This window comes from Amphibalanus amphitrite, unplaced genomic scaffold (assembly GCF_019059575.1).
Source record: "Amphibalanus amphitrite isolate SeventyFive unplaced genomic scaffold, NRLGWU_Aamphi_draft 000248F_arrow, whole genome shotgun sequence".
Lineage (NCBI taxonomy): Eukaryota > Metazoa > Arthropoda > Thecostraca > Balanomorpha > Balanidae > Amphibalanus > Amphibalanus amphitrite.
The window spans coordinates 638934-663520 of NW_024881743.1; the positions used below are offsets into that span (position 1 = coordinate 638934).

General features: G+C 54.5%; 2 protein-coding genes across 2 annotated transcripts; one reads left to right on the plus strand and one right to left on the minus strand.

Moving 5' to 3' along the window:
• Nucleotides 1-40: 40 nt before the first annotated feature.
• On the plus strand, nucleotides 41-9528 carry LOC122386380 (DNA helicase MCM9-like). The gene is made up of 13 exons (XM_043375541.1): nucleotides 41-107; nucleotides 376-521; nucleotides 807-988; nucleotides 1489-1655; nucleotides 2013-2272; nucleotides 2650-2866; nucleotides 3206-3326; nucleotides 3793-3902; nucleotides 4231-4377; nucleotides 4646-4827; nucleotides 5194-5380; nucleotides 5726-5984; nucleotides 6334-9528. The coding sequence occupies exons 2-13, from the start codon at nucleotides 388-390 to the stop codon at nucleotides 7620-7622; spliced, it is 3255 nt and encodes a 1084-aa protein (XP_043231476.1). The 5' UTR covers nucleotides 41-107; nucleotides 376-387; the 3' UTR covers nucleotides 7623-9528.
• LOC122386390 (prolyl 3-hydroxylase 2-like) lies at nucleotides 7759-24305 on the minus strand. Its single transcript, XM_043375558.1, has 13 exons — nucleotides 23600-24305; nucleotides 22564-22707; nucleotides 21605-21785; nucleotides 20049-20174; nucleotides 19346-19482; nucleotides 18231-18332; nucleotides 16522-16869; nucleotides 11499-11846; nucleotides 11041-11133; nucleotides 10693-10840; nucleotides 10255-10448; nucleotides 9728-9914; nucleotides 7759-9410 (listed from the first exon to the last, which is right to left on the minus strand). The coding sequence occupies exons 1-13, from the start codon at nucleotides 24143-24145 to the stop codon at nucleotides 9349-9351; spliced, it is 2616 nt and encodes an 871-aa protein (XP_043231493.1). The 5' UTR covers nucleotides 24146-24305; the 3' UTR covers nucleotides 7759-9348.
• Nucleotides 24306-24587: the final 282 nt, after the last annotated feature.

A 24587-nucleotide genomic window follows, 5' to 3' on the forward strand; every position in this document is an offset into this window, starting at 1 on the left:
CCAATGCCGCAACGCAGCTTAGATTTCGAAGTAAGCATTTAGTCTCACCCCTTTCAACACGCGTACGTGACGTACGTGACGCACACGCAGACTTTCAACGACTTTCAGTACGTTTTTACGGAAAAATGTACAAATGCTCAGTCGTGCATATTGATTTATGTGTGGGTAATGTGCACTTGTAGTGACAACACCGTATTGTGTTGAAATTTGTCAATTATCTATGAGGCATATGGCTTGTGAATCGTAGCTGAGCGCTCGGTCCGGGGTTGGTTCAATTGAATGGATAACCTCATACATAGTTGACGATGGTTAATATGCATATAGTCGAGGTGCTTCAGAATATAGCCTAATCAGAACCCTTCTCTTGTTTTACAGATCTACTTATAAATGGAGCGAAAAGTGAATTTGAAAGAAGTCCGAGACCAGTTCTACCATTATGCCCTCAATGAGCATGAGACGGACATCAGAGCTGCTCTGGAAGACAGGGGTGATCCAGCCTGTCATATCCCCATCTATGTCAAGTAGGAATGCACACTCTTGGCTTGAAGCAGAGCATTTACTTATGTTAATATGATGTCTTGATTCAGGTTACCTACTTGTTGTGTATGGGGATAGTAACATTACAGGAATGCATATTGTATGAAGACAGGGACAAAACTATGTAGTTAAGCTGTATAAAAACCCATCTTTCAGTCAATTAACTTTTGTTGGCTTCCATTTTATCTGTCATTCCAGTTCAACTTTCATGTTTGGGTGCCTCTTCACATTTTTTTTTTTGTCATTACCGCAGCTTCCTGTGCCGGCAGTTTTCTGACCCTGAGTGAGAGCTGCGCGGTGCTGACATCACTGCTGCGCACCAGTGGCAGTCAGGTGCTGCCAGCGCTCGACCTGGCGCTGACCCGCGCCGCCCGCCACCTGTACGGCCGGCTCACGGACGACGGTGTCACCGGACTCACGCTCAAGACGCGGCTGCACGCGAGGCTGACCGGTGAGGCCGCCGCCGCCGTGTTTTTCGTTCGGACAGCTGTTAGGTGCCGGCTAACGGCAACATAGTGTGACGGATAGACGAACTCCACGTTAGATCGTCAGACAGCGTGATTTGTGAGACTAAACGGTTGACGTAGCGTTTCCGTGACCTTTCACATAATCCTGATAGCTCTCAACGTTTATGAAACACCTCGATACAGATGACACCTTTATATACAGGTATGTACATTATCAGGACTTACCAGTTGAATGTAAGCACCGCGTAGTGTTTACCGAAAACGGTAATAAATCGCATCGACATACAGCCTCGGTTCATTCTTATTAGGTCTCCGCTCGTTTTGTGCCGGGCGTGTCAGCTACCTACCTTCTGCTTATATGCTGGCTGCATCGTTTGCCAGTGTTTCGGCTCTGTCGGACACATTCCGGGGCTCATTGTGTCTGGTTGGTCACTGGTATGTGCCGATCTCCGCCGCATTGTGACCGTGCCGGGCCGGACCGCAGAGCTGCCCGTGTGCGCCGAGCTGCAACGCACCTGCGTGCCGCGGATCGAAGACGAGGGCCGCCTGCTGTGCGTCTCTGGCACGGTGGTGCGCGCTGGCCTGCCGCACCTGCTCGACTCGCGCGCCCACTACACTTGCAACAAGTGCAAACACCAGTTCATCGTCTGGGTAGGTGGTCCACCTGCCGCCTAGCCGTACTGCCGCCGGCGTCTGGCAGGTGCACGTGAACAGTCTCCCTCTCCAGTGTGCAGTGTGCTCTCCAATGTGTTCTCGCGCAGTGGATTTTTTTCGCGAACCTTGCAGTGACATTCGCCATTCCTTCCCTAAAAACATGCAGGAACATGCCGTAATGAAGCGTCCTATGAATCGCTGCTAGCTTGACTTGTGTGCATCATATCATCGTATTCCTCCCTGCCTACAGTCTACACAGCTGGTGCCTACACAGATAATGATTCGCTCATGCATATGAATTATATGGATCTGTAAGCCTGCTGAAAGCTGACCGTGTCTGTTTGTGCTCACCAGGCCGAGTACGAGCAGAGTTACCAGACGGAGCGGCCGGTGCGCTGTCCCAACCCCCAGCCGTGCCGCGCCGGAGCCGGCTTCTCACCGAGCGCCGCGCCGGACGCCGCGCCGCGGGACGGCCAGGCTCGAGACTACCAGGAGATTCGGCTGCAGGAGCAGGTTCAGAAGCTAGACGTCGGAAAGGTGCCTCGCGGCCTTTGCGTCGTGCTCGAGGATGATCTGGTCGATTCGTGCAAGGCTGGCGATGACGTGCTGATTACGTGAGTAGTACAGCACCTGGCAAGGCTTCCGTGATAGAGCTGCTGGGTGTTGGTTACTGAGGTCTGTCGTCTGGCTCTTCGTTTTCTGCTTACTAGCGGATGCATATATGTGTCGTTAATTCACGAGCTACCGTTAATCCGAAACTAACTACAGACAAACGAAACTTGACTTAACTAAACTGTAGTCGTCGTGCGTTCACTTATGCACATTGTTTTGTTATTGATTGAAGTTTGTAAGTAGTTATCTCTTTATCAATATTAATGCATGCTTACGTTTTAGTCTAATTGGGCCGCTGTCCGGAGCCTCTATCGTCCCGCCACCCACACCAGACCTCCGTCCCCTCCCCGCTCCATCCTCTGACCGGCGGCCTCCACAGGGGCACAGTGCGCCAGCGGTGGCGTTCAGTGGTGCGCGGCGCGCCGCCCGACATCGAGCTCACGCTGCACGCCAACCGCGTGTTCGTCAACAGCGAGCAGCGCGGCAGCCTGCTGCTCACCGACCAGCGGCGTCTTCAGTTCGACGAGTTCTGGCGGCGGCACCGGCACGACCCGCTGGCCGGGAGAAACCGCATCCTGCAGCGCTTCTGCTCGCAGGTGAGCCGCGGGCTCCAACAGTCCCGTATCCGTGAAGCATCCTGGTGTGGCGCGGTTAGAGTTGTCGGTGGTCGGGTGGCTGGGAAATGTTCCGACATAGCAGTCCGACGTAGCGTGACCAAGCGGTCAAACTCTGCTGATCACGTGGTCTGTCTGAGAGGTCAATGCCCATTAGTGTCAGAAAAGTGGCCTGTTTCTCATTTTTTTTTTTTTTTTTTTTTAGCTTGGAAGATTTGTTCCGTGAGATGTTTCACTGCTAGTAATCCATAGTAATCCATGCCCATAGGTACTGATATTGTTACGGGTGCAGTCTAACCGGCGTCTCCGGTCCCTCCGCAGATATACGGCATGTACGTGGTGAAGCTGGCGGTGGCGCTGACGCTGGTGGGAGGCGTGCGGCGCGGTGACGGCACCACGGCCACGCGCGGCGAGCCGCACCTGCTGCTCGTGGGTGACCCAGGTCAGGGCAGGACACACGCCGGGCCCAAGTCAGCGCACGGCGAGCTCTGTGGAAGGATTACGTTAGGGGCTCACTTGTTACCATTGTGAAATGTCGTAATTTGTCGTTTTATTGACTGATCTACCGTCTATGGTCCCTACTCCCTTGTTAGTTGTTTCTTTTATCGTAGATTCCTTATGCCGTTTTTTCTAGTTTTCATAAAAAAATTAATTAAAATAGCATAGGTTTTATGGCCATCTGAAAACAACTCGTATGATTTGCTTTTTAATGATTGGCTCACGCATATTCGGTCTCCGTGTCCCGGCCGCGTGGCGCCGATATTCGGCTATTGCTCCCGCCCTATTGGCCGTTCCCAATCCCCGTTAGCCGCTGTTCCTGCCCCGTTGGCCGTCATTCCTGCCTCTGGCTGTCACACCAGCTGCCACCAGACCCGCCGACGGCCCCCTTCCCTGTCGTCCGCCGTCAGGAACTGGTAAGTCTCAGCTGCTGCAGTACGCCGCCCGACTGGTGCCGCGCTCCGTGCTGACCACCGGCATCGGCTCCACCTCGGCCGGACTGACCTGCGCCGCCGTCAAGGTTAGAGAGTCCCAACCTGCGCCGCCGTCAAGGTTTGATATAGTCCCCCACCTGCGCCGCCGTCAAAGTTAGTACATAAGTGTGATCGCCGCCAGGTTCTTAAGTCGCCTTCTTCAGCCTTTCATGCCTCTTTCTACTGGAGTAGTCGAACACTATACGTCAGGTCAGCGGTCTGTATTTCCGTCCTAGGCAGGATCCCCTCGGTATGTAGCATTTTCAGGGTCAGTATGTAACTAACTTAGTTCTCAGTTTGCACCCATGTGTTTGTCCTGTCCAGCAGGTGATGTAATGGTCTTTTATTCTGACTGTCCACCGTGTGTCCGCCCAGGAGGGTCCCGAGTGGCAGCTGGAGGCCGGCGCGCTGGTGCTGGCCGACGGCGGCGTCTGCTGTATAGACGAGTTCAACTCGGTCCGCGAGGCCGACAAGACTAGCATCCACGAGGCCATGGAGCAGCAGACTATCAGTGTGGCCAAGGTGAGCGCGCGTCGGCGGACGGGCGACCGGCCACTGTGCGCCGTTGTGCAGTCGGATGGCTGAGTTAAATCTGTACCTAGCCGGCGCTCGGCTTGTCGTGTTTGTGATACAGTTCACTGGTTGCTCGATGCTCACTTTCCAATCCTGTCTTGCTCATCTGGCGCTGTTTTGCCGACTCTATGTTCTCGTGATGTTTCTGTCGTGAATGATTCACATTCTCATGACAGTCCTGCCGTGATATTGACGTTCCGGTCCCTTCCTCCGTCAGGCGGGGATGGTGTGTAAGCTCAATACGCGCTGTTCCATTGTGGCGGCGGCCAACCCGCGCCAGCCGGTCGATTGGGGGGCGGACGGAGACGTGCTCTCGCGACTGGGGCTCGGCTCGCCACTTCTCTCCCGGTTCGACCTGATCCTGGTGCTCAAGGACGGGCGCAGCCCCGGCTGGGACAAGTAAGTTGACGTCGGGCGCTGGCGCTGCCGCTGCTCTCATTTGACGGGCTGCTTAGCCGCGTATGCTGCTCTCCGTCTGAAAGTCGCCTCATCAGTTGCAAAGACGGCAGCCGCTGACCAGTGATTGTCCTAAACCAGCTAACAGAATTATTAAAAAGTATCAATAAAGTTACTGCGCTTGCTAACCTCACCATATTCTATTATTTCGGTGTCCTCTCGGCCGAAATCGCCGAACGGCGGCAGGCCAGACCGGCCAGTATAAAGCGAAGCGGTGTCCTACTATCGACGACGTCCAGGAGCCCCAGGCTGGTATCGGTGTCCTTCTTGTCCTGCATCTAACCGTATACTTGCTCCCGATCCCGACAGGCTGGTATCCGGATACATCCTATCCGGCCTGGATCCGCTGAGCGGCGGCGCCGCGGACACCGGCGATCCGAGCTCAGAGACGGCCGACTGGAGTCTGGAGACGCTGCAGGCGTACCTGGCCCACGTGAGAACCCTGCAGCCGCAGCCGGACAGCGACGCCGTCACCGTGCTGCAGACCTACTACCAGGTACGGACACGGCCAGTCCATACAAACCTTTTACGTGTGACCCTCATACAGACCTACTGCCGGGTTTGGCCCTCATACAGACCCGCAGCCTGTCGCCCTTCATACATATCACGGCGTTCGGTCTTCGTAGTTGGTACGCAGTGCGTGCGTGGTCCCACTTACCACTGTGTGTTCTTTTGTCGACCGTTGTTCATCGCAGTGATCACTGCTTGTTCTCCCAGTGACCTGTGTCCCGCTCTCAGTGAGCGGTGTCCCTTCCAGTGACTGCTGTCTTCTCCTCCCCCCCCCCCTCACCGGCCAGTGACCGATCTCTCCCAGTGACTCTTATTCTCGTCCCGCCACCAGCGACTGCGCAGTCAGCAGGCGGTGGGCCGCTCCCGCACCACGGTCCGGCTGCTGGAGTCGCTGCTGCGGCTGACACAGGCGCACGCGCGGCTCCGCTGCTCGACGGACGGAGCGCGGCTCTGTGATGCCGTGGTGGCCGTCACGCTGATGGAGGCGTCACTGGGCGGTCTGGGCGGCGGACTGCTCGGAGCCGACGGCGTGGGCTCGATCCTACACACCGGCTTCCCGGACAGTCCGGCCGACGAGTACCGCGCGCAGTGTGAGTACGACTGTCGAGTCGGAGTAACACTAGACGTGAACACGATCAACCCCGGCTGACAGGGCGATACGGTGCGGGGGACAATAGCCAGGTAACCCAGAGCATCTCTCTTATGAGATTGTTTTCCTGTTGGCTCCGTTTTAGAGCTGTCCGTCTGCCTATGTCCGTCTCTTAGTTGTGTATGCGCGGTGCCCATCTACCAGCACAAATTCCTACTATTGTGTCTGTCGGTCGGTCTTTCGTCCTTTCGCGATGTATCTAGCCGTCCGTGCCGCACCCATCTAGCTATGCTGTATCCATCTGTCTGTGGTGGCTTACCGATCTGTCTGACTGTCGCCGTGTCCGTCAGGTGAGCTGATTCTGGGTCGGCTCGGCCTGGACGAGCTGCTGTCGGCTGAGCTGGCGGCGCTGGACGAGAAGCGCTGGTCGGACGCGGCCGAGGAAGTCCCGGCGGACGAGCCGGGCGGCCAACAACAGCAGCATCAGAGGCAGCGGCATCAACAACAGCAGCAAACGCGGCAGGGTGCTCCGCAGAACGGTGAAATTCGGTGCCCTGAGGGCAGGTCGTCCCCCGACCGATCGCAGTCCCGGCGATTGGGCCAGGAACCAGCGGCTGATACGACTCCACGGGCCGACGCGGCTGGGGTTACCAACTCCCGGAGTCGATTCGCCAGTCTGAAGGCACGCGCGGCAGCATGCGTGACAAACCCCGACTCCGCACCCGCGAACGCTGAGCCCACGGACTCTGTGAGACGGATCCGTCCTGCGGAACCCGCTGACTCTCAGCCTCGTCGGACTGAACCCGCAGACTCTCAAAATCGCGCTACTGAACCCGCCGACTCGCTGACTCGGCTACGTCCTGCCACCGATCGCACACCTCCAGAGCCAGTGGACGATCGGCGGCCAGCCCTCCAGCTGGACAGGTTCAAATTCGTCCGTGCCAGGCCGTCGACGGAGAGGCGTGCTGTGTCCGCTGGGTCCCGCTCGCCAGTCAAGAAGACTTGTTATCGGGCCGCCGCGCTGCACGGCGATAAGACGACTGATTCGTCTAACCGCATCGCACCTATGGAGTCAGATGACCTGGATGACTTTAGTCTCTCGGACCGGCCCAGTGGCCCGCCGGGAGGGGCGGAGAGCGGGGGCGCTCGGCTTGTTTCAGAGGGTGTATGTGACAGACTGATCGCAGATGGCGATGCTGGCGGCCGAGTCAGCTCAGAAGGTGCAGGCGGCGGCCGTCCCAGTTCAGTCAGTGTGGCTCGCGGCCGCGGTGCGCGCTCCAGCCGGCCGGCTCAGACTCGGACCGCACCAGACCAGACGTCCCCGCCCTCCGGTACCGCCGGCAGCGGGACGGCTTCCTCTGCCGAGCCGAGCCGACGCACCCTGTCCGCCGCCACGCTGAGCAAGCTGGCGCGGTTCAGCGCCGCCCCCGCCGCCGCACCGCCCGCCCAGGGTCCCGGCGCGGCGTGTGGCGGCGGCGAGCGGACGCCTGCCGCGGACCGGACCACCCTACCGGCGCCCTCCGAGACAGCCGCGCCGGTCTGCGCCGGCGGTCAGTCGCAGTTCGAGTCGGCCGATGACGCCCTCTGTGACCTGGACCTGGACTTCAGCTGGCCACCGTCCAAACGGTCCCGGTCCTGACCGGTGAGCAGTAGTGGGACTGGGCCCGGCCTCTGGGAGGCCTGTCTGTTATCAATGCAATTACTGGTATGTGATCGCGATTTTTCTACTTGCGAACGCAACGAATGTATTAATTTATATTATGAACCCATATGTCCACTTACCTCTCAACGTATATTGAACATATGTGATATGTACAGGGTGTCTCAAAAGTTCGCTTACAGGTACCAGCCATGCTTTTTTGTCAATAATTCTGAATCAACATGAAATTAACAGTCGAAATTTTGCATGGGCATTGGTAACAACCTTCCTCAAGCAGCTTCATTGTATTCAAGCGCATTCGACCCTTCATGAGCACACAAAAAGGGTTCACCTCTGACCATGGATCAGGCATGAAAATGGAGGTCGCATACTCGGGTCGGCTGAGAAACTCTCTGCTTCACGAGTAATGGGAATGGTTAGGTCGGAAATGACACATGGCAAAATGTCGGCGAGGTTGAGTACAACATGATGGTCATCTAATAAAAACGGTGGCTAAAATTTTTGAAGGACAAAACCATGCGAGACTAACAGCGCTTTGAACGACCCTTGTACCGCAGCAGACTCGTGCTCCGGAAAGCAGCTGAAAATGCAGTCCTAACTATTGAAAACTGACTAGAAGCTCACAGACAGAGGTTACCCAGTTTCAAAAATTGCAGGTCATCATAAAGTAAAGACAAAATATCATTTAAAATTGTTTATAATATCTATAACGCTAAATTTTGAGGGAAAATAATGCGAAAATCGTCAATGCCGAGGACAAGTGACCCTCCAAAAGTGTCAATTAATGTAAAGTTTTATCTAACGAAGTTTCAAGAGGCAGATCTGGAGCAAATAGCTTTCTTTTACACACAAAATCCGGACAAAACCGCACGATGGACAGGTTTTGGCCGTTTACGAAGCAGAACCTCTCCTGAGGAAAACACTCCGGAACCCAGCGAAGGTCTTGGCATTGGGAATGACGAGCGTTCGGGATTTGCAAATTTTGCAAAATGTGTCTAAAAAACAGACGGCCGACACATTCTGCTACGATATGCTGCGAAAAATTTGCCCCTGGCACTTCCCATTTGTTCAGGAATGGGGTTGTTTTGAAAAGGAAAATGGTGCTTGGGAGGTCGGCGCCAGTCATTCATGAAGGAGTTAGCGCCAGAGAAGACCTACAAAATACTCACGGATGGTGTCGATGCAAGCTATCGGCTTTCAGGGAGAAGCGGATGTTGCCGGGGAGCTCGTCAAACCTAAATCCGACGCAGAAACTGCGGGGGATTCCCCAACAAGAGCTTGAAAGCTGGTAACCTTTTATCAGCCTCCGGCAGCTGACGGAGTGACGAAAATCGGTATGGGCAAATATTTTTGGAGATACACCAAAGGGTTTGGTTTCAAACCTTCCGAATCAGTTGTCAAAGCATGCATATTTGTCTAGTGTACACACGGACACCAAAACCTTAGATTTTTGGCCGGTTCTTATATGCTTTATTGACATGGGAAATGTGTAAGCGAACTTTTGAGACACCCTGTACACCAGTAGCTTCACTGAAGCCGTATGTAGGCTGCCGGGGCTGAGCAGCCTCGGAAACACACCCGCTTGACGCCCCTCCGGATGTGAAGACGCCTCGTCGCCTTTCTGCCGGCGTCTCGGTTACTTTACGATATCCTTGCTCGGAGCGCCCTCGTGCGGCTACTGCTGCCTTCCGCGGGTAGATCACCTCTACACCAGCTTGTCGGCCCGCTCGAAATTCCTCTCCAGTAAAGAGACCATCCGACGAACTTCTGGAGTAAAATGACAACGTTGTGCGTTAGTGTTCAAGGCTCTGAAAATGATTGTGTGGACAGTGCGAAAACGGTACGAAAAAGTACAAATAAAGTGATATAAAGCGATGTGCAAGTACGTTATGTATTTACAGAGGAAAGTCAGGGTGACGTGAAGTACGATTCTATCATGAATGTTGAGCATGGGTTTCCTCCGTTTGACCTGGACGTATCATTCCCTGACGAGAGCGCTGCCCCGTGCTGGCCTCGTTGAGTCCTGTTCTAACCGGTCGCGCGATGCCGCTCCCCGGGGTCCGCCAAAGGACGCTCTCACTCACCAAGCGCGCTGCTGTCGCGCAGGTAGATATCGGCCAGTAAGCGCTCCTCCTCTCGCTGACGGCCGGTGCGTGTGAACCACATGGCCAGCGCGCGGCGCGTGCCACGCCTCACAGCCAGCACGCCGTGCGGGTTCTCCGGGCCGGCCGAAAAGGCCACTAGCCGGCCGCAGCGCGGCTGTACCCGCACCTGACACACCGGGGCCGCGGACGTCACACCGGGGGCGGACATACAGCTCTGACGGGCGGCCGCAGAGGGGTCCACGGGACGCGGCAAATGTGCACGTCCCTGCATCCACGGTGGAGAGCAGCAGGACCTCTGGTCTGTCTGGTCTCCTTGCGCTGTTAACCAGTCGAGCGAATTTCATCCTGGGCAAAGCACGTGGCATTTTTTGTAGCTTACGTTGAGAACGCTGAGAGATCTGGTTGGTCTGAGGTCCACCGGATGAAGTGCGTAATCTGAGAGCAATGTTACATACTGAGATACCACTACTGTCCCATGTAGGAACAGATGCTACTACACTACTCACGGTTGGTTTTCGGCTGACGATGTCGGCAAATACGAACTCTCCGCCGTCAAAGTCGCTGTTGAGGTAGAGGATGGCGCTGAAGTGCCGGTGGATGAAGGCGCCGCCGCCCGGCCAGCAGGTGCCGTTGTTGAACAGGCGGCAGTTGTCCACGTGGATGGGGTGACTGAACTCCAGCGGCCGGCTCGAGTTGAGCCCTGCAGGCACAGGGCTTCGTGAGACAACGTCCGCACTGCAAGACTGAGGGGCAGCAGTGGGTGGGGCATGTGGGTGCGAGCGGTGTAGGAAGCCTGCGGTCATCCCGGATATCAAACCGACATAATATTTGTCAACTGCAACTGACATAAGACGAGCCATCCCAACTGACCTGGGACGGGTGTGCGGTAAGGTTCACTTAAACCTAATGGACGTGGGGATAGAAGAGTAGCCACCCAAACTGACCTGGGACGGGTGTTCGCGATACGAGGTGTGTGAAGGACGAGTAGAGGGGTTCCACACCCCACCGTCGTGACACATACAGTCGGGCGGCGTCGGAGACTTCCATCAGAAGCTGCAGATCCTCACGAGACGCAGCGCCCCTGTCTACGCTCTGTGGGTCGAACGGGCCAACAGGGTCTGCTTATCACATTTTCGCTTCGACCGTAATTCAGTGATTCAAAGAGCCTAAAATTGAATTTCGGTATCAATGGATGGTTGACGATCACGGCGGATATGCTCTAACAACCCAGCGGGATGTGGATGGATCTGCGGTATCTATCGCCGGTGCGCCGGTGCGACCGCGCCTCTTACCGCGACGAGCCGCCCGAGCGACAGGCCCACCAGCTGCTCCTGCTTGGAGAGCGGGTTCTTGCGGCGGTACCCGTCACCCACAGCGCCGACCGTCTGGAACGGACGCGCGATACTCAATGGAGACAGACGACAATGAACCACTCCGCACAATGACTGAATCGTAAACGGTTTGACCTCAAGTGCCTACCGGATCCGACAGCCTAACCTAAAGACCAGTGTCTGGCACAGTAGATCCAACGGTCTCTGATGCTGATCTGCAGTAATTCAGTCACTCACACTGACCTCCAGTAGATTCGAGAGCCTCTGACCTGAACTGCAGTAGATCAGACAGCCTCAACACTGACCCCCAGCAGATCAGACAGCCGCTGACACTGACCTGACAATGACCTCCATTATATCCGACTGACTCTGACACTGACTTGCAGCAGATCCGACAGCTTGTGTCACTGCTCACTGACCTTTAGCAGATCCGACAGCCGCTGACACTCGCCGGCCGTCAGCAGGTGGTCGGCCACGAGTCTCCGCGGGCCGCCGAGCTCCGCCTCCCCGCTGGTGAGGACGACTCTGTCCAGCCGCGGCCCCGAGACGTCCGGGGCAGTGCTGCCCGCCGTCAGCCTGCTGTGCAGCTCCAGCAGAGCGTCGGAAACCCCCTGCTCCTCCCGACTTTCCTCTGCGGTTCTGAACCCGGCCGCCCGCCAACCCTCGACCCACACCTCGGCTGAGCCGGAGCTGGCTGTGAGAGTACCCGCTCCCGTTCGAGCGCTTCCTTCTGGTGGGATATCCACGTCCCTCCCGCCGTCTTCATGCTGAGAAGCATAGATGTTGCACAATACTGTTTGGATTTGTGCGACTTATCGACTTACCAACTTTTTTGGCTGACAATAGGCCAGAAACAGTAAACACATAGTGAAAAACAATTCAATACACACAGACAGGAGGTTTACATATGTATTCAGTTTTGAAACGTTGAGCGTACTGCTGCCGTGCAAAGGAAAAAAAGGGTAACTCAATTTTTGGTGATTTTAAGATATTGATATCACTAGGTAGATCTCTACGAGACAAATAGTCTGATACTAATATCTTGTTAGGTTATATATGTAAAATTTTGAGATATAAGCATTTTAATTTTGGCAAAAGCTATTATTTTGTAAAGAGTGCCCAAAAGACATCAGATATGCAAAGGAAAAAAGGGGTAAGTTCGATTTGACCACATGCCGCTTTTTTCCCTTGACCTTTCATCGTGATCTACAAGGCGTTGCAAGGGAAAAAAGTGGCAACTCGGCCAGAGTGAATGAATCTCCAAGAGAGAGGTGCTCCATGACCCGTTCGTATTGTAAATCATTGGTATAAATGGCGGTGCTTGAATGGATCTTATTTTAGCGTTGGGTCAGTACGAGTATACCGACAATTTTTTTTTATTAAACAGTTTTTTGGTACAAGTGACTCACCTTAATTTTACATATATCCATCTGCTTTTGTTGTTTGGCGTCGCCTACTATAATGGTCGCTAAATTAAGAACGCAAACATTTCCAACATCCAAAGGGTGCGCCACCCCTATGATCTTGGCGCCATAGTGATCGCCGTCGGTTAGCGATAGCATCCTATTCTCAGTACCCCTCCCCCCCCCCCCATATACACGCACGAGTTCCCGGCTGACTTTGGAGCTTCCGGTGACGAGACCCTTCCCTGGGGAATCACGAGCCCCTCCGGGTTCCGGGGTGCCCGTCCGAGTTTAGAGCCTTCAGTGACGAGACGCCGGTCCCGTCGCTTCTCTGGGGAATCACTAGCCCCTTCGGGTTCCCAGAAGACTGAAGAGTCATCGCTGACGACACGCCGGCCCCCTCCATTCCCTGGGGAATCACGAGACTCTCCGGGCCCACGGCCGAGTTTCGAGCCTCCAATGACGAGACGCCGGCCACCTCCCTTCCCTGGGGAATCACAAGCCCCTCCGAGTTCCCGTTAGACTTTGATGCTTAAGCTGACGAGACGAGACGCCAGCCCCGTCCCTTCCTTTGAGAATAGCGAGCTCCTCCAAGCTCTCTGAATACTTCGTAGCCTTCGGTGACGAGACGCCACCTCCCTGAGAAATCACGAGACCCTCCGAATCACCGGCGGACTTTGGTGTTTTCGGCGAATAGACGCCGACCCCGTTCCTTCCCTGGGGAATCACGAGCCCCTCAGGGTTTCCGATATACTTCGGAGCCTTCGCTGACGAGAGGCTGGCCCCGTCCCTCCTCTAGGGAATCACGAGCCCCTCCGGGTCCACGTCGGAGTTTGGAGCCTGAAGGTGCGAACCCGACCAAGGATCCGCCAACTCAAAAAGCTGTCTGGCCGCAGCTGGGGCTTAGAAGAACGCCAGCTCCGCGTGGTGGGCGGTGGCCCAGGGCTACATCCGTGGGGTTATGGAGCACGCGGTATCAGCGTGGCTCCCGGCGACACCCCCTCCCACGTGGAGCTGTTGGAGAGAGAGAGAGAGCGAGAGCGAGAGCGAGAGCGAGAGAGAGAGAGAGAGAGAGAGAGAGAGAGAGAGAGAGAGAGAGAGAGAGAGAGAGAGAGAGAGAGAGAGAGAGAGAGAGAGAGAGAGAGAGATGAGGGCGGTGGCCGGTGGTGCGCATCATCGCTGCGTACCCCCTCTCCACCCCAGCCCACGCGGTGATGGCGGAAGCGGGCCTAGTGCCAGTCGCAGCAAGAAGAGAGTCCCTAGCGGCGATATTTCTGGCCAAAGCACTGGCTCTACCCCGGGAGTACCCTCTTAGAAGAGTAGCGGAGGCCTGTCCCACCGTACGCCTGAGGAGTACCGGGGGATAGCGCTCTCTGGGCCGGGAAGTCTGGACGGCAGCCGGTGTGACGGGCCCCGTCGAACCGATGATCTCCCGCCGCCCCCCGCCGTGGATGGGCACGGCTGGTGTCTCGCTGGCCCTGGATGTCGGCGAGCTGCCGCTGGGCGCGTCGGCAGCGGACAGAAGACGGGCGGCTCGGCGGAGGGCGGAGTGGACAATGAGGCGCTGGCGCGCTGGTGGTTCGTCCGGGAGGAGAAGAGCAGGAACTGCGAGCCCCAGCGGGCCGGCTGTGCTCCAGCTACCGGGCCGAGATGGTGGCCCTGGCCATGGCGCTGAGCTGGCTGCTGGACCACCCAGAGGAGGACCCGGGCGGCCCGGTGATGCTGTGCACCGACAGCCAGTCGGCCCTATCGGCCCGCCTGCTTACGCTGGCGGAGCGGGGCCGCCGGGCCCATCTGCAGTGGGTCCCATCTCACTGCGGGCTGGTGGGACACGAACGAGCGGACACCCTGGCCAAAGAGCACCGCTGGACGTGCAAACGGTTCACCGAGCCGCGACCAGATCGGCGCGGGCGCGAGTGACGGCGAGGTGGCCCAAGGGCTGGTACCGGGACCTCATGGGCTCGCCGGTGCAGAACACCGGCCAGCCCATGAACAACCCCCCTCCGCCGGTGACCGTCCTGGATCGAACGAGGGCGGCCGACGTCCATCAGTTACGAGCCAGTCACTGATCGGCGTCGGCACAATACCTACACAGGATTGGACGGAACCCTGGCGGGCGCACGGAACAATGCAACAACCACATGTGCCCGGCGGCGCGGTGCCCCATCTGCAAAGAGGAGGCACGTCCTGGCGCGCTGCGCGGCTCTGATGGGAACCCGTAAGCGAGTGCTGGGGTCTATACACCCACACCTAAAGGACCTGCGGGACGACGACGTGGTGGCGGCCCTGGCGACCGCTACCAGGTATCTCCAGAGCCGTTCGGCTACGCTTGACTGAGCGGAGGGACAACAAGAACAACAACAGTTTGGAGCCTTCAAAGACGAGACGCCGGTCTCGTCGCTTCTCTGGGGAATCATGATCCCCTCCGGGTTCCCGGAAGGCTTCGGAGCCTTCGCTGACGAGACACCGGACCCGTTCCTTCCCTAGGGAATCACGAGCCCCTCCGGGTTCCCGGCCGAGTTTCGAGCCTCCAGTCACCAGTGACGATACGCCAGTCCCGTCTCTTCCCTGGGGAATCACAAGCCCCTCCGAGTTCCCGGTAGACTTTGATGCTTAGGCTGACGAGACGCCGGCCCCGTCCCTTCCCTTGGGAATCAAGAGACCGGCGGTTTGGAGCCTTCGGTGAATAGACGCCGACCCCGTCCCTTCCCTGAGGAATCACGAGGCCCTCCGGGTTCCAAGAGGAGTGAAGAGGCGCTGGCCAGGCTCCAAACTTGGCCGCCGAGGACTCCGGGGGGGGGGGGGGGGCTCGTGATTCCCCAGGGAACGGATGGGGCCGGCGTCTCGGTCACCGGAGGCTCTCGTCATCCGGGGGCCAATGGTATCTTCCAGTCATTCATTCAGCCATTCATTCTTTTACAAGAGTTGTACATGTGTGAAAATCAGCGTCACTTTACAAAGGAAAAAAGCGGCATCTCAGTCGTCGGCGACTTGCCCCTTTTTTCCCTTGCACTATGGCTGTCTTATGGCTCTCAGATGCAAAGGCAATAAACATTATCCATCATAACTTATCCCATATACATATCATGAAAATAAAAAAGGTACCGTGGTACGCATCAAACCGTAAGTGATCGAATGATGGTAAACAATAACCTCAGCATTAACCTAGATGTGAAGGAAAAGACATAAACGGCCAGAAATCGTTTTTTAGCTCTCCTGAAAAGTTGAGTTTTCTGAGATACCCTTTTTTTCCTTTGCACGGCAGAGCTAGGTACCTAGTATGCCACTCATTTTGAATTGTCTCCTATAGTTTTTGTTGTTGTTGTACTATTGGATTGCTCGATACCCTAGTCCAGTACGCTCAACGTTTCAAAACTGAATACATATGTAAACCTCCTGTCTGTGTGTATTGAATTGTTTTTCACTATGTGTTTACTGTTTCTGGCCTATTGTCAGCCAAAAAAGTTGGTAAGTCGATAAGTCGCACAAATCCAAACAGTATTGTGCAACATCTATGCTTCTCAGCATGAAGACGGCGGGAGGGACGTGGATATCCCACCAGAAGGAAGCGCTCGAACGGGAGCGGGTACTCTCACAGCCAGCTCCGGCTCAGCCGAGGTGTGGGTCGAGGTCTCTCCTCGCCTGTCAGCGCTGACCGGCGACCAGTGCCGCCTCCCGCCCCATCGCGCGATACTCAATGGAGACAGACGACAATGAACCACTCCGCACAATGACTGAATCGTAAACGGTTTGACCTCAAGTGCCTACCGGATCCGACAGCCTAACCTAAAGACCAGTGTCTGGCACAGTAGATCCAACGGTCTCTGATGCTGATCTGCAGTAATTCAGTCACTCACACTGACCTCCAGTAGATTCGAGAGCCTCTGACCTGAACTGCAGTAGATCAGACAGCCTCAACACTGACCCCCAGCAGATCAGACAGCCGCTGACACTGACCTGACAATGACCTCCATTATATCCGACTGACTCTGACACTGACTTGCAGCAGATCCGACAGCTTGTGTCACTGCTCACTGACCTTTAGCAGATCCGACAGCCGCTGACACTCGCCGGCCGTCAGCAGGTGGTCGGCCACGAGTCTCCGCGGGCCGCCGAGCTCCGCCTCCCCGCTGGTGAGGACGACTCTGTCCAGCCGCGGCCCCGAGACGTCCGGGGCAGTGCTGCCCGCCGTCAGCCTGCTGTGCAGCTCCAGCAGAGCGTCGGAAACCCCCTGCTCCTCCCGACTTTCCTCTGCGGTTCTGAACCCGGCCGCCCGCCAACCCTCGACCCACACCTCGGCTGAGCCGGAGCTGGCTGTGAGAGTACCCGCTCCCGTTCGAGCGCTTCCTTCTGGTGGGATATCCACGTCCCTCCCGCCGTCTTCATGCTGAGAAGCATAGATGTTGCACAATACTGTTTGGATTTGTGCGACTTATCGACTTACCAACTTTTTTGGCTGACAATAGGCCAGAAACAGTAAACACATAGTGAAAAACAATTCAATACACACAGACAGGAGGTTTACATATGTATTCAGTTTTGAAACGTTGAGCGTACTGGACTAGGGTATCGAGCAATCCAATAGTACAACAACAACAAAAACTATAGGAGACAATTCAAAATGAGTGGCATACTAGGTACCTAGCACGTGCATAAGTTTTCACAACAAAAAACATTCAATAGACAGTACCTGTACGGCACGATGACCGCCATACAATCTTGCCATACAATCAGCCTTTTGGAAATGCACAGACGGAGTATTTTATTTCTAAATTCTAACGAATTCAAAATATTGTGTTTCAAGACAAATCAGCAACAGTCTACACAAGCAAATGTATATGCGTATCACCAACACGAACAAATATGGCTAAGCACTGCCAGTGAATGGTAGGCTAGCCTGCAACGAGTAACGTAAAGTGACCATCAAATCAAATTCATGAGCGAACGGGAACGCGCATGTCACTTGGGACACTTGAGAAACGTTACACTGGTACGATTGCTATCCATGAACATTCACACATTTGGCAAGCACTTCCGAGTTATAAGCCACAGCTGCGTTCCGGCCGTTTTGAGAGCTGCGACCGCACTCACACCCCTGCCGCGCCCTGCAGCCGACCGCCGCCGGTTGAGTCTGTTAGTGAGCGTCCGTCTCGGCGGTCAGGCAGCACCGGTGGGCGGACTGGCCCGTCCCAGTAGCCAGTCAAACGTTCGAACGTCCCAAAGGCAGTGCAGCAGCGACTGGAAGCTGGTAGCGCGCACTACGCCCCGTATGAGATCCTCACGTTGAGCCGCATTAGTCACGCTTCCGCCGTGTCCTGAAACGGCCGTCCGCTGCCCGTTAGTAGGGGCCTGCAAGCCAAGCGGCCGAGCACCCCAGGGTTACAGTTGACCAGGCAGTCCCAGCCAAGATTACTCTCTGTCCTAGCAACAGCCAGCAGCAAGCCTGGAGTGGCCGGTGGCGCGCCTCTGAATGCATAGGCGAGTTACAATATCCTCTCAAACGGCCCACCGTTCTCGCCCTTCGGTCCCGTCCCAGATGAACATACCAAAAGGCGCCTGCTACAATGCACGCTAAGAATACATTCGTAACCAACGTTCGTTATAAAGACAAGGAGAAAAATAGCGTCAATGCAACAAGCAGGCCATGTATAGGGAAGTTCATCATTTAAAGCCACTTGCAAACGACCACTAGCACAAGCAAGACGCGCTGATGATTTTGAGCCCATGGAGGAGAATATGGAAACTTACCCCTTTCTTCCGTGCATCATCGTCGCTGAAGCGGAAATATTCCAATATGTAGTTATCCAGCTTCCTTTCCTTTTCAATTCGTCGGGAAATCTCCAGAATATCCTGCCAAAGAACGTTCGACATTAGCAAACACGGAAGTAAATGCGTACTGCGTTATACATACGTACAATTTAACCTCCGTGGACGATTTTGAAAGTACGATCGTCTGTGAAGCTATGTCATGTAGGTATTCGTAGCATGGCTGTCAAAGCCATCAAACTAATCAGAGAGCGGTGCTCGACTACTTGCGACTGATTAATATTTCCAGGGAATGCATTTGCTGATTACATTCTCCCTGTGCCGTGATGTTGGTCCACGCAAACACCATATGGCATTGAAATAATTGAGTCGGTATCTGTAGCTGACTTCAGTCCTGTGTAAATGGAGGTCATTTGAACGATTGAACAAATTTCAGTAGCCACCAGATATGTGCATGGATCCGAGTAATGGATCTATGATCTCAGTGGATCTCGAAGCAAAGTACAGGTTGGGATCTATGATCCCACCGGATCCGGCGTGAAAAATACATCTTGGATCTATGATCTCATATGATCTGACGATATATTAAGAACATGGATCTATGATCTGGGTGGATCCCACCAGGCACCACATTTGAAACCATGTTTTAAAGGGTTTCTAATGCCAATAAGTGACACAAAACTATGGATCATGACGTGCGATCACATAAAATCACTAAAACAGAACGTTTTTGAGTTGAAACAAGTGCTTTTTTGGGATACATGTGTTAACAGAAGATAAGTGAGGATCTATGATCTCACTGGATCTCAAGCAAAAAATGAGACTCGGATCTGTGATCCATACGGATCTCTCGATAAATTACAGAGCTGGATCTATGATCCCGTCGGATCCGAGATCAGGATCCGTGGGATCAGATCCCAGATCCATTTTCTCGGATCCATGCACATGTCTGGTAGCCACGGCCCCATACATTATTTAGAGTCATTACCACTTGAGTGAAAGCTTTAGACTCGTTTACAAATTACAGGTGTCGTCAAATTTAAGTGGCCAGCGACAAACACATCCAGCCGGTCGGCTCACAGAAGCCCGCGTCTTACCGCTCTAGGGGTGAAGAAACTCTCGTCAACGTCCTCTTCTTTCAAGTAGAGCTGTTTATTTCCCAGCATGTCCTGGTCGTTGGGCTTGAACAACAGGTAGTTGGCCACATTACTGCACGCCTCTCGAAGCATGTTTTCTGCAAAAGGACAAAACGGCCGTTATGGCAAATCAACAACAAACGTAAGTTGACCATACATGGACTGCATCAGCCTGCGGTTGCAATCGTATGCCTATAATTGTAATGACGAGACGGTGGAATAATCCATAAAATGATCTGAGGACTGTGATTAAAAAATGACTGTACGGCAGCAGGCGGTACGACGAGCTCAGATTCTATATATGCAGTGATTCAGACCTTACGTTACATTTACTACGTTTCCACGACAAAATCGATTTAATGAAATTTCGCGGGCACTTTTCTCGGACACTATTCACCTTATGCAAAAAATGAGCGTATTTATGGCTTTAGCTGTCACTTAATCCTATATTTACAGTTTGATATCATGTACTCTGCATGACATGATCGAGATCATCCATTTTGCAAAAACGGATTAACTTGTGCCATGGAAACGTAGTGATTATAACATTGACCAAGGTATCATCACCCGGGTAATTCGCGATGAAACTGGAAAATCATTCATTGCCGGAAGGCCATTCGAGTGACCCAGCCGTTGAGGTTAGGTTTACCCAGTCGTTTCTCACGTTTAAAGTAGGCGAACTGGAGATAGTGAAAGTGCGACTCCAGGTAGTCGGAGAGGTAGTTTCCCGCCACCGTCGACAGCTGCTCGGGACAGCGCAGCTTGCAGCGCAACACGTACGCAAAATGATCTGAAAACAGTTGTCACTACCATACGAAGGGGTAGGGGAGAGTGGGGTAATTTGGCCGGTGGTGTAAATTGGCCGCCCCCACCTGTACGATGTCTAATAAAAGTTAGTGAAATAACTCGAATCTCTATTCATTTGTCATGGGTAGAAATAACTGGAGGACAAATGTCAAAACTTTGCCCCTCGTAGTTTTATTCAAAATTAATAAAACGTTACTTTTATTAGAAAATGGTAACTTTTACTTCTGTTTACAAAGTTGTATAACATGTAGTATTTGGGCTAAAAACGAATTCAGACATTATAGCGCCATTCTTGGGGGTGTTCAGCGGTTCCAAGAGCAATTTTATCTAATTCCGTAAAGCCGTGATGACTTTATAGACAAAATTTTTCAGAATGGCAATATGGGGTAATTTGGCCGGGACTAGCGGGGCAACTTGGCCGGTGCGCTCATGGTCACTACGCTGGGACGGCCGAGTTTTCATGGTCAATTGTACCATAAATGACATGATTAATGACCAACTTTGACTGCTTTGATGCCTTACTTCCGATTGGTCAACTGTAAGAGCATGTGACGTCATCAAAGGTTACCAAACGTTTTCTGCTAATAAATCCTTACATAAAAATGGTACAGCCGCACAAATGGTCTCATTCTGTTCAGCTCGCCAAGGCGCATCGAATGATATGCATGATGACCTTGAAATCACGTGACCTTGAGGTCAAGCGACCTGATGCAACGTGACCTGAGGTCAACCTTTGACCTTGACTTCTCAAGGTCAACACATATATCTTTCGATGCGGACTGACGAGAGAATTACGATGGTACTCGAAGTTTTGGCCCAGCTTCATTACTTCAAAAGTTATTCGTAAAAAAACTGTGATCGCATCTAGAGCCGCTAATTTGGCTATTTTGACCCCTGTGACACCTGAGCCAACCTCCAAAATGCGGCAAATGCGTCATAGGACACACGTCATTGCTGAAGCTGAAGCTGACTCGCAATATAACAGAAAATCCCGACCGCAAACTAACACCGGCCAAATTGCCCCACACCCCCCGCCAAATAACCCTGCTAGTGGGGCAATTTGGCCGCCTTGCAGACCTTTGTAATACGTCACAATTTCAATATAAGTAATTACTCTATCATTTCAAGTTCACTGTCCAATAAAGTAAAATGAATGCGACACCTGCCAGCGTTGAGAAAATGCAGAAATGAGTCGTCAATTTTAAGTTATATCGTTTTCTAAAAAAAAGCGGCCAAATTACCCCACCATCCCCTATAAGCCAGCGCGACATCGGTGCTGACTGATGATTAGGAAAAATAACCCATTTTCATGATTATAATAAATTAAAACGTAATATATCGTACCGCCGTCAGTAATCTCATCATAGTATGCGCACAGACGGGTGGTGACTAGCGGACGCCCGCCCAACTCACTGGCCACGTTGGACACAAAGTCCGGGTTGAACCCCTGCGGGAAGAAGCGCTCGCAGAGAGTACGACAGCGCCGCTCGGCCTCCAGGAAGCCGTCCAGCGCCTCCTCCATCAGGCGGCTCACCTGGGGCCACCGCTCCGACTCGTAGGCGGCGTTACCGCGCACGTACAGCTCAGTGTGCTCCTGGCGGATACAGAAATTCCCGCGTTACCGCGCACGTACAGCTCAGTGTGCTCCTGGCGGATACAGAAATTCCCGCGTTACCGCGAACGTACAGCTCAGTGTGCTCCTGGCGGGTACAGAAATTCCCGCGTTACCGCGCACGTACAGCTTAGTGTGCTCCTGGCGGATGCAGAAATTCCCGCGTTACCGCGAACGTACAGCTCAGTGTGCTCCTGACGGATACAGGAATTCCCGCGTTACCGCGCAAGTACAGCTCAGTGTGCTCCTGGCGGGTACAGAAATTCCCGCGTTACCGCGAACGTACAGCTCAGTGTGCTCCTGACGGATACAGGAATTCCCGCGTTACCGCGCAAGTACAGCTCAGTGTGCTCCTGGCGGGTACAGAAATTCCCGCGTTACCGCGCACGTACAGCTTAGTGTGCTCCTGGCGGATGCAGAAATTCCCGCGTTACCGCGCACGTACAGCTCAGTGTGCTCCCGGTACCCTGGTAAGAGTGTAGATGCAGAAATTATCAGATGGTGGTATGGAGAGGGGGCAAGGAAACTGCCAGCGGGAAAAGACTTCGCTTACAGTGTAATGAGTGGACGCTCGCTGCACAGGACACATGCGCACACACACGCAAGTGGGATAGTGCTGGCTGTTGTATAAAGGTACGATATGAGGTACGATACGATATACCTCATATCGTTTACGATATCGTGTGTATCGTATACGATACACAACACATGGTACGACAGTGCCTCAGCGGGCGAGCGTCGCCCCGGCTCCAGTCCCCACCTGCGGCTCCAGGCTGACGATGTCGGCGTTGTTGACCTCCTCCATCGTGGTGTAATATTTGAAGTTTTCGCGCATCACCTCATTGTTGGGCTGCTGCAGCAGCACCGTGAAGGCCGCGTTGGCCGCTTTCTGTATCTCACCAGTCTGCGAAACGGGACAGATTGACAGTGAGGTACGGAGTGAGCCACCGGGCACCGTCTTTCCCCTCTCGCCCACCTTCTCAAACTATGCGCCCAACGTCTGACAAACCCTTCCTTACACTTTCCGTCCACCGTTTCACTCAGCTCCCCACCTCACCTCACTTCCCCTTCCCGTCCACCGTTTCACCATTTTACCCTCCCCATCCACCGTTTCACTCTATCCGCCCACCGCCTTACAAACCCTCCCGTCAATCGTCTAACAAACTCTCCTCGCCCACTATCTTACCCTCATTGCTCATCGTTTTACAAACCCTCCCCACCTACCGTCTCAGCCAGCTCACGCCTCCTACCACAACTCCCCTCCCCGTCCACCGTCTCACCCTGCTCCCGCCCCACAATCTCCCCCTCCCCCGCCCACCGACTCGGCGCCGCACCGCAATATAAACAGACCGGGCACAGCTGGCGCGGCGTCTCGCCCACGACGTGCCACGAGGCGCCGGCTGCAAACCGGAGCGGGGGCGGGGAGCATGTGGTCACTGGTCACTCGGGTCACCCGGAGCTGAGACTGCTGGAGGCAAAGGAGGGGAGGGTTGGTACTGGGGAGCTAGGAAACTCGAGGGGAGGGGAGATTGGAGAGGGTCCAAGGGACAATTCTGGAACTCGAGAACTGGGAGGGGAGGGGAAGGTTCGAAGGTCGACTCGAATCTGGGAATGTTGGGGTTCGTGACTGAGTAGGGATGTATGTGGTCATTCCCGAACTGGAAACACCGGGAGGGGAGCGAGAGTAGGGAAGGGAAGACTGGGGATGCCGGAGGGGAACGAACGTCCAAGGAGCAGCTTTGGGGAGGGTTTAGAGGACACCGAAGAGGACGGCCCAGCCGCGGCGTCCCGCTCACCTTGTAGTAGCATAGCTGGAGGTACTCGTACGGCTTCCTCTCCCTGAACTCGTCATCAGCCCAGGCCGAGTCGTAGAACTGCTGCACGTGCTGGCCGAGCCGCTCCCGGTGGCACTGCACCAGACAGCGCGTCTCACGAGTCAGCCGCTCGAAGGTGGCTAGCTCTCCGTCGGCGGCGTCGGTGATCAGCAGCGGCTCACCGGCGGCCTGCTGCCGACACCGGTCACGGCACTCGACCAGCAGCTGCTCGAACTCGCGCCGGCCCTGCAGCGCCTGCAGCAGCAGGTTCACACACGAACGGTAATCCTCCTCCAGGTAGGCCTCCTTGCCCATCTGGTAGAGCGAGCCGTACGCTTCGTGGCCCAGCGCCTCTGCACCACCGCTCACCAGCACCAGCCCTAGCAGCAGCACCAGCACCGGCCGGTGGACCGTCCCGGCGGCCATCGTTCCAGACGGACCTAGGCCGACCACTACAGACACTGTCGGCAGCAGTGCCCCAACCGACGCGACGCCGAGCGGTGTGCCGATAGGCAGCGCTGACGTCATCGCGCCGGAGCCGCCAGATGGCGCCCTCCGGCACCACGGCGAGGGCAGGGGCGGAGACAGCCCCGGGCAGTGACGGAGGGGCAGGGGCGGAGTAAGCCCCCGGGCGCTGCTGCGAGGGTAGCGCCGGGGGCATTCCACGTCAAATCGAACAAAAATCGGCTGTTTTGCACCTTACCATCAGCGATTTCATTATAAATTTGTGAGCGAGTTCCTGTGTGGCCCCGGACATTACATTGATGTTTTTTGCACATTCTGACCACAGGTCTTCTAAATATAGGGCATCAAATTTTTGCAAAATGTTGCATCTTTATATTTTTGAACGACCATAACTTTGGTTGTACTTGTTTGATTTGAATGAAATAATCCTTACTGTTTAGGTAATTTCTTAAGCATTTGTTTAGAATTGCACCTACTTAAATATATGACCTTGAAATTTGCTTAA

What these genes read in the sequence shown, in the direction of transcription:
- LOC122386380 (XM_043375541.1), top strand. Translation starts at nt 388, where the DNA reads ATGGAGCGAAAAGTGAATTTGAAAGAAGTCCGAGACCAGTTCTACCAT. An exon ending in TGCAGCGCTTCTGCTCGCAG is followed by an intron (nt 2,867 to 3,205) that starts GTGAGCCGCGGG and finishes GTCCCTCCGCAG; the next exon opens with ATATACGGCATGTACGTGGT. An exon ending in TGACCTGCGCCGCCGTCAAG is followed by an intron (nt 3,903 to 4,230) that starts GTTAGAGAGTCC and finishes GTGTCCGCCCAG; the next exon opens with GAGGGTCCCGAGTGGCAGCT.
- LOC122386390 (XM_043375558.1), bottom strand. Translation starts at nt 24,145, where the DNA reads ATGACGTCAGCGCTGCCTATCGGCACACCGCTCGGCGTCGCGTCGGTT. An exon ending in CGCTCGGGCGGCTCGTCGCG is followed by an intron (nt 10,841 to 11,040) that starts GTAAGAGGCGCG and finishes TTCGACCCACAG; the next exon opens with AGCGTAGACAGGGGCGCTGC. An exon ending in ATCGCGAACACCCGTCCCAG is followed by an intron (nt 10,449 to 10,692) that starts GTCAGTTTGGGT and finishes CTGTGCCTGCAG; the next exon opens with GGCTCAACTCGAGCCGGCCG.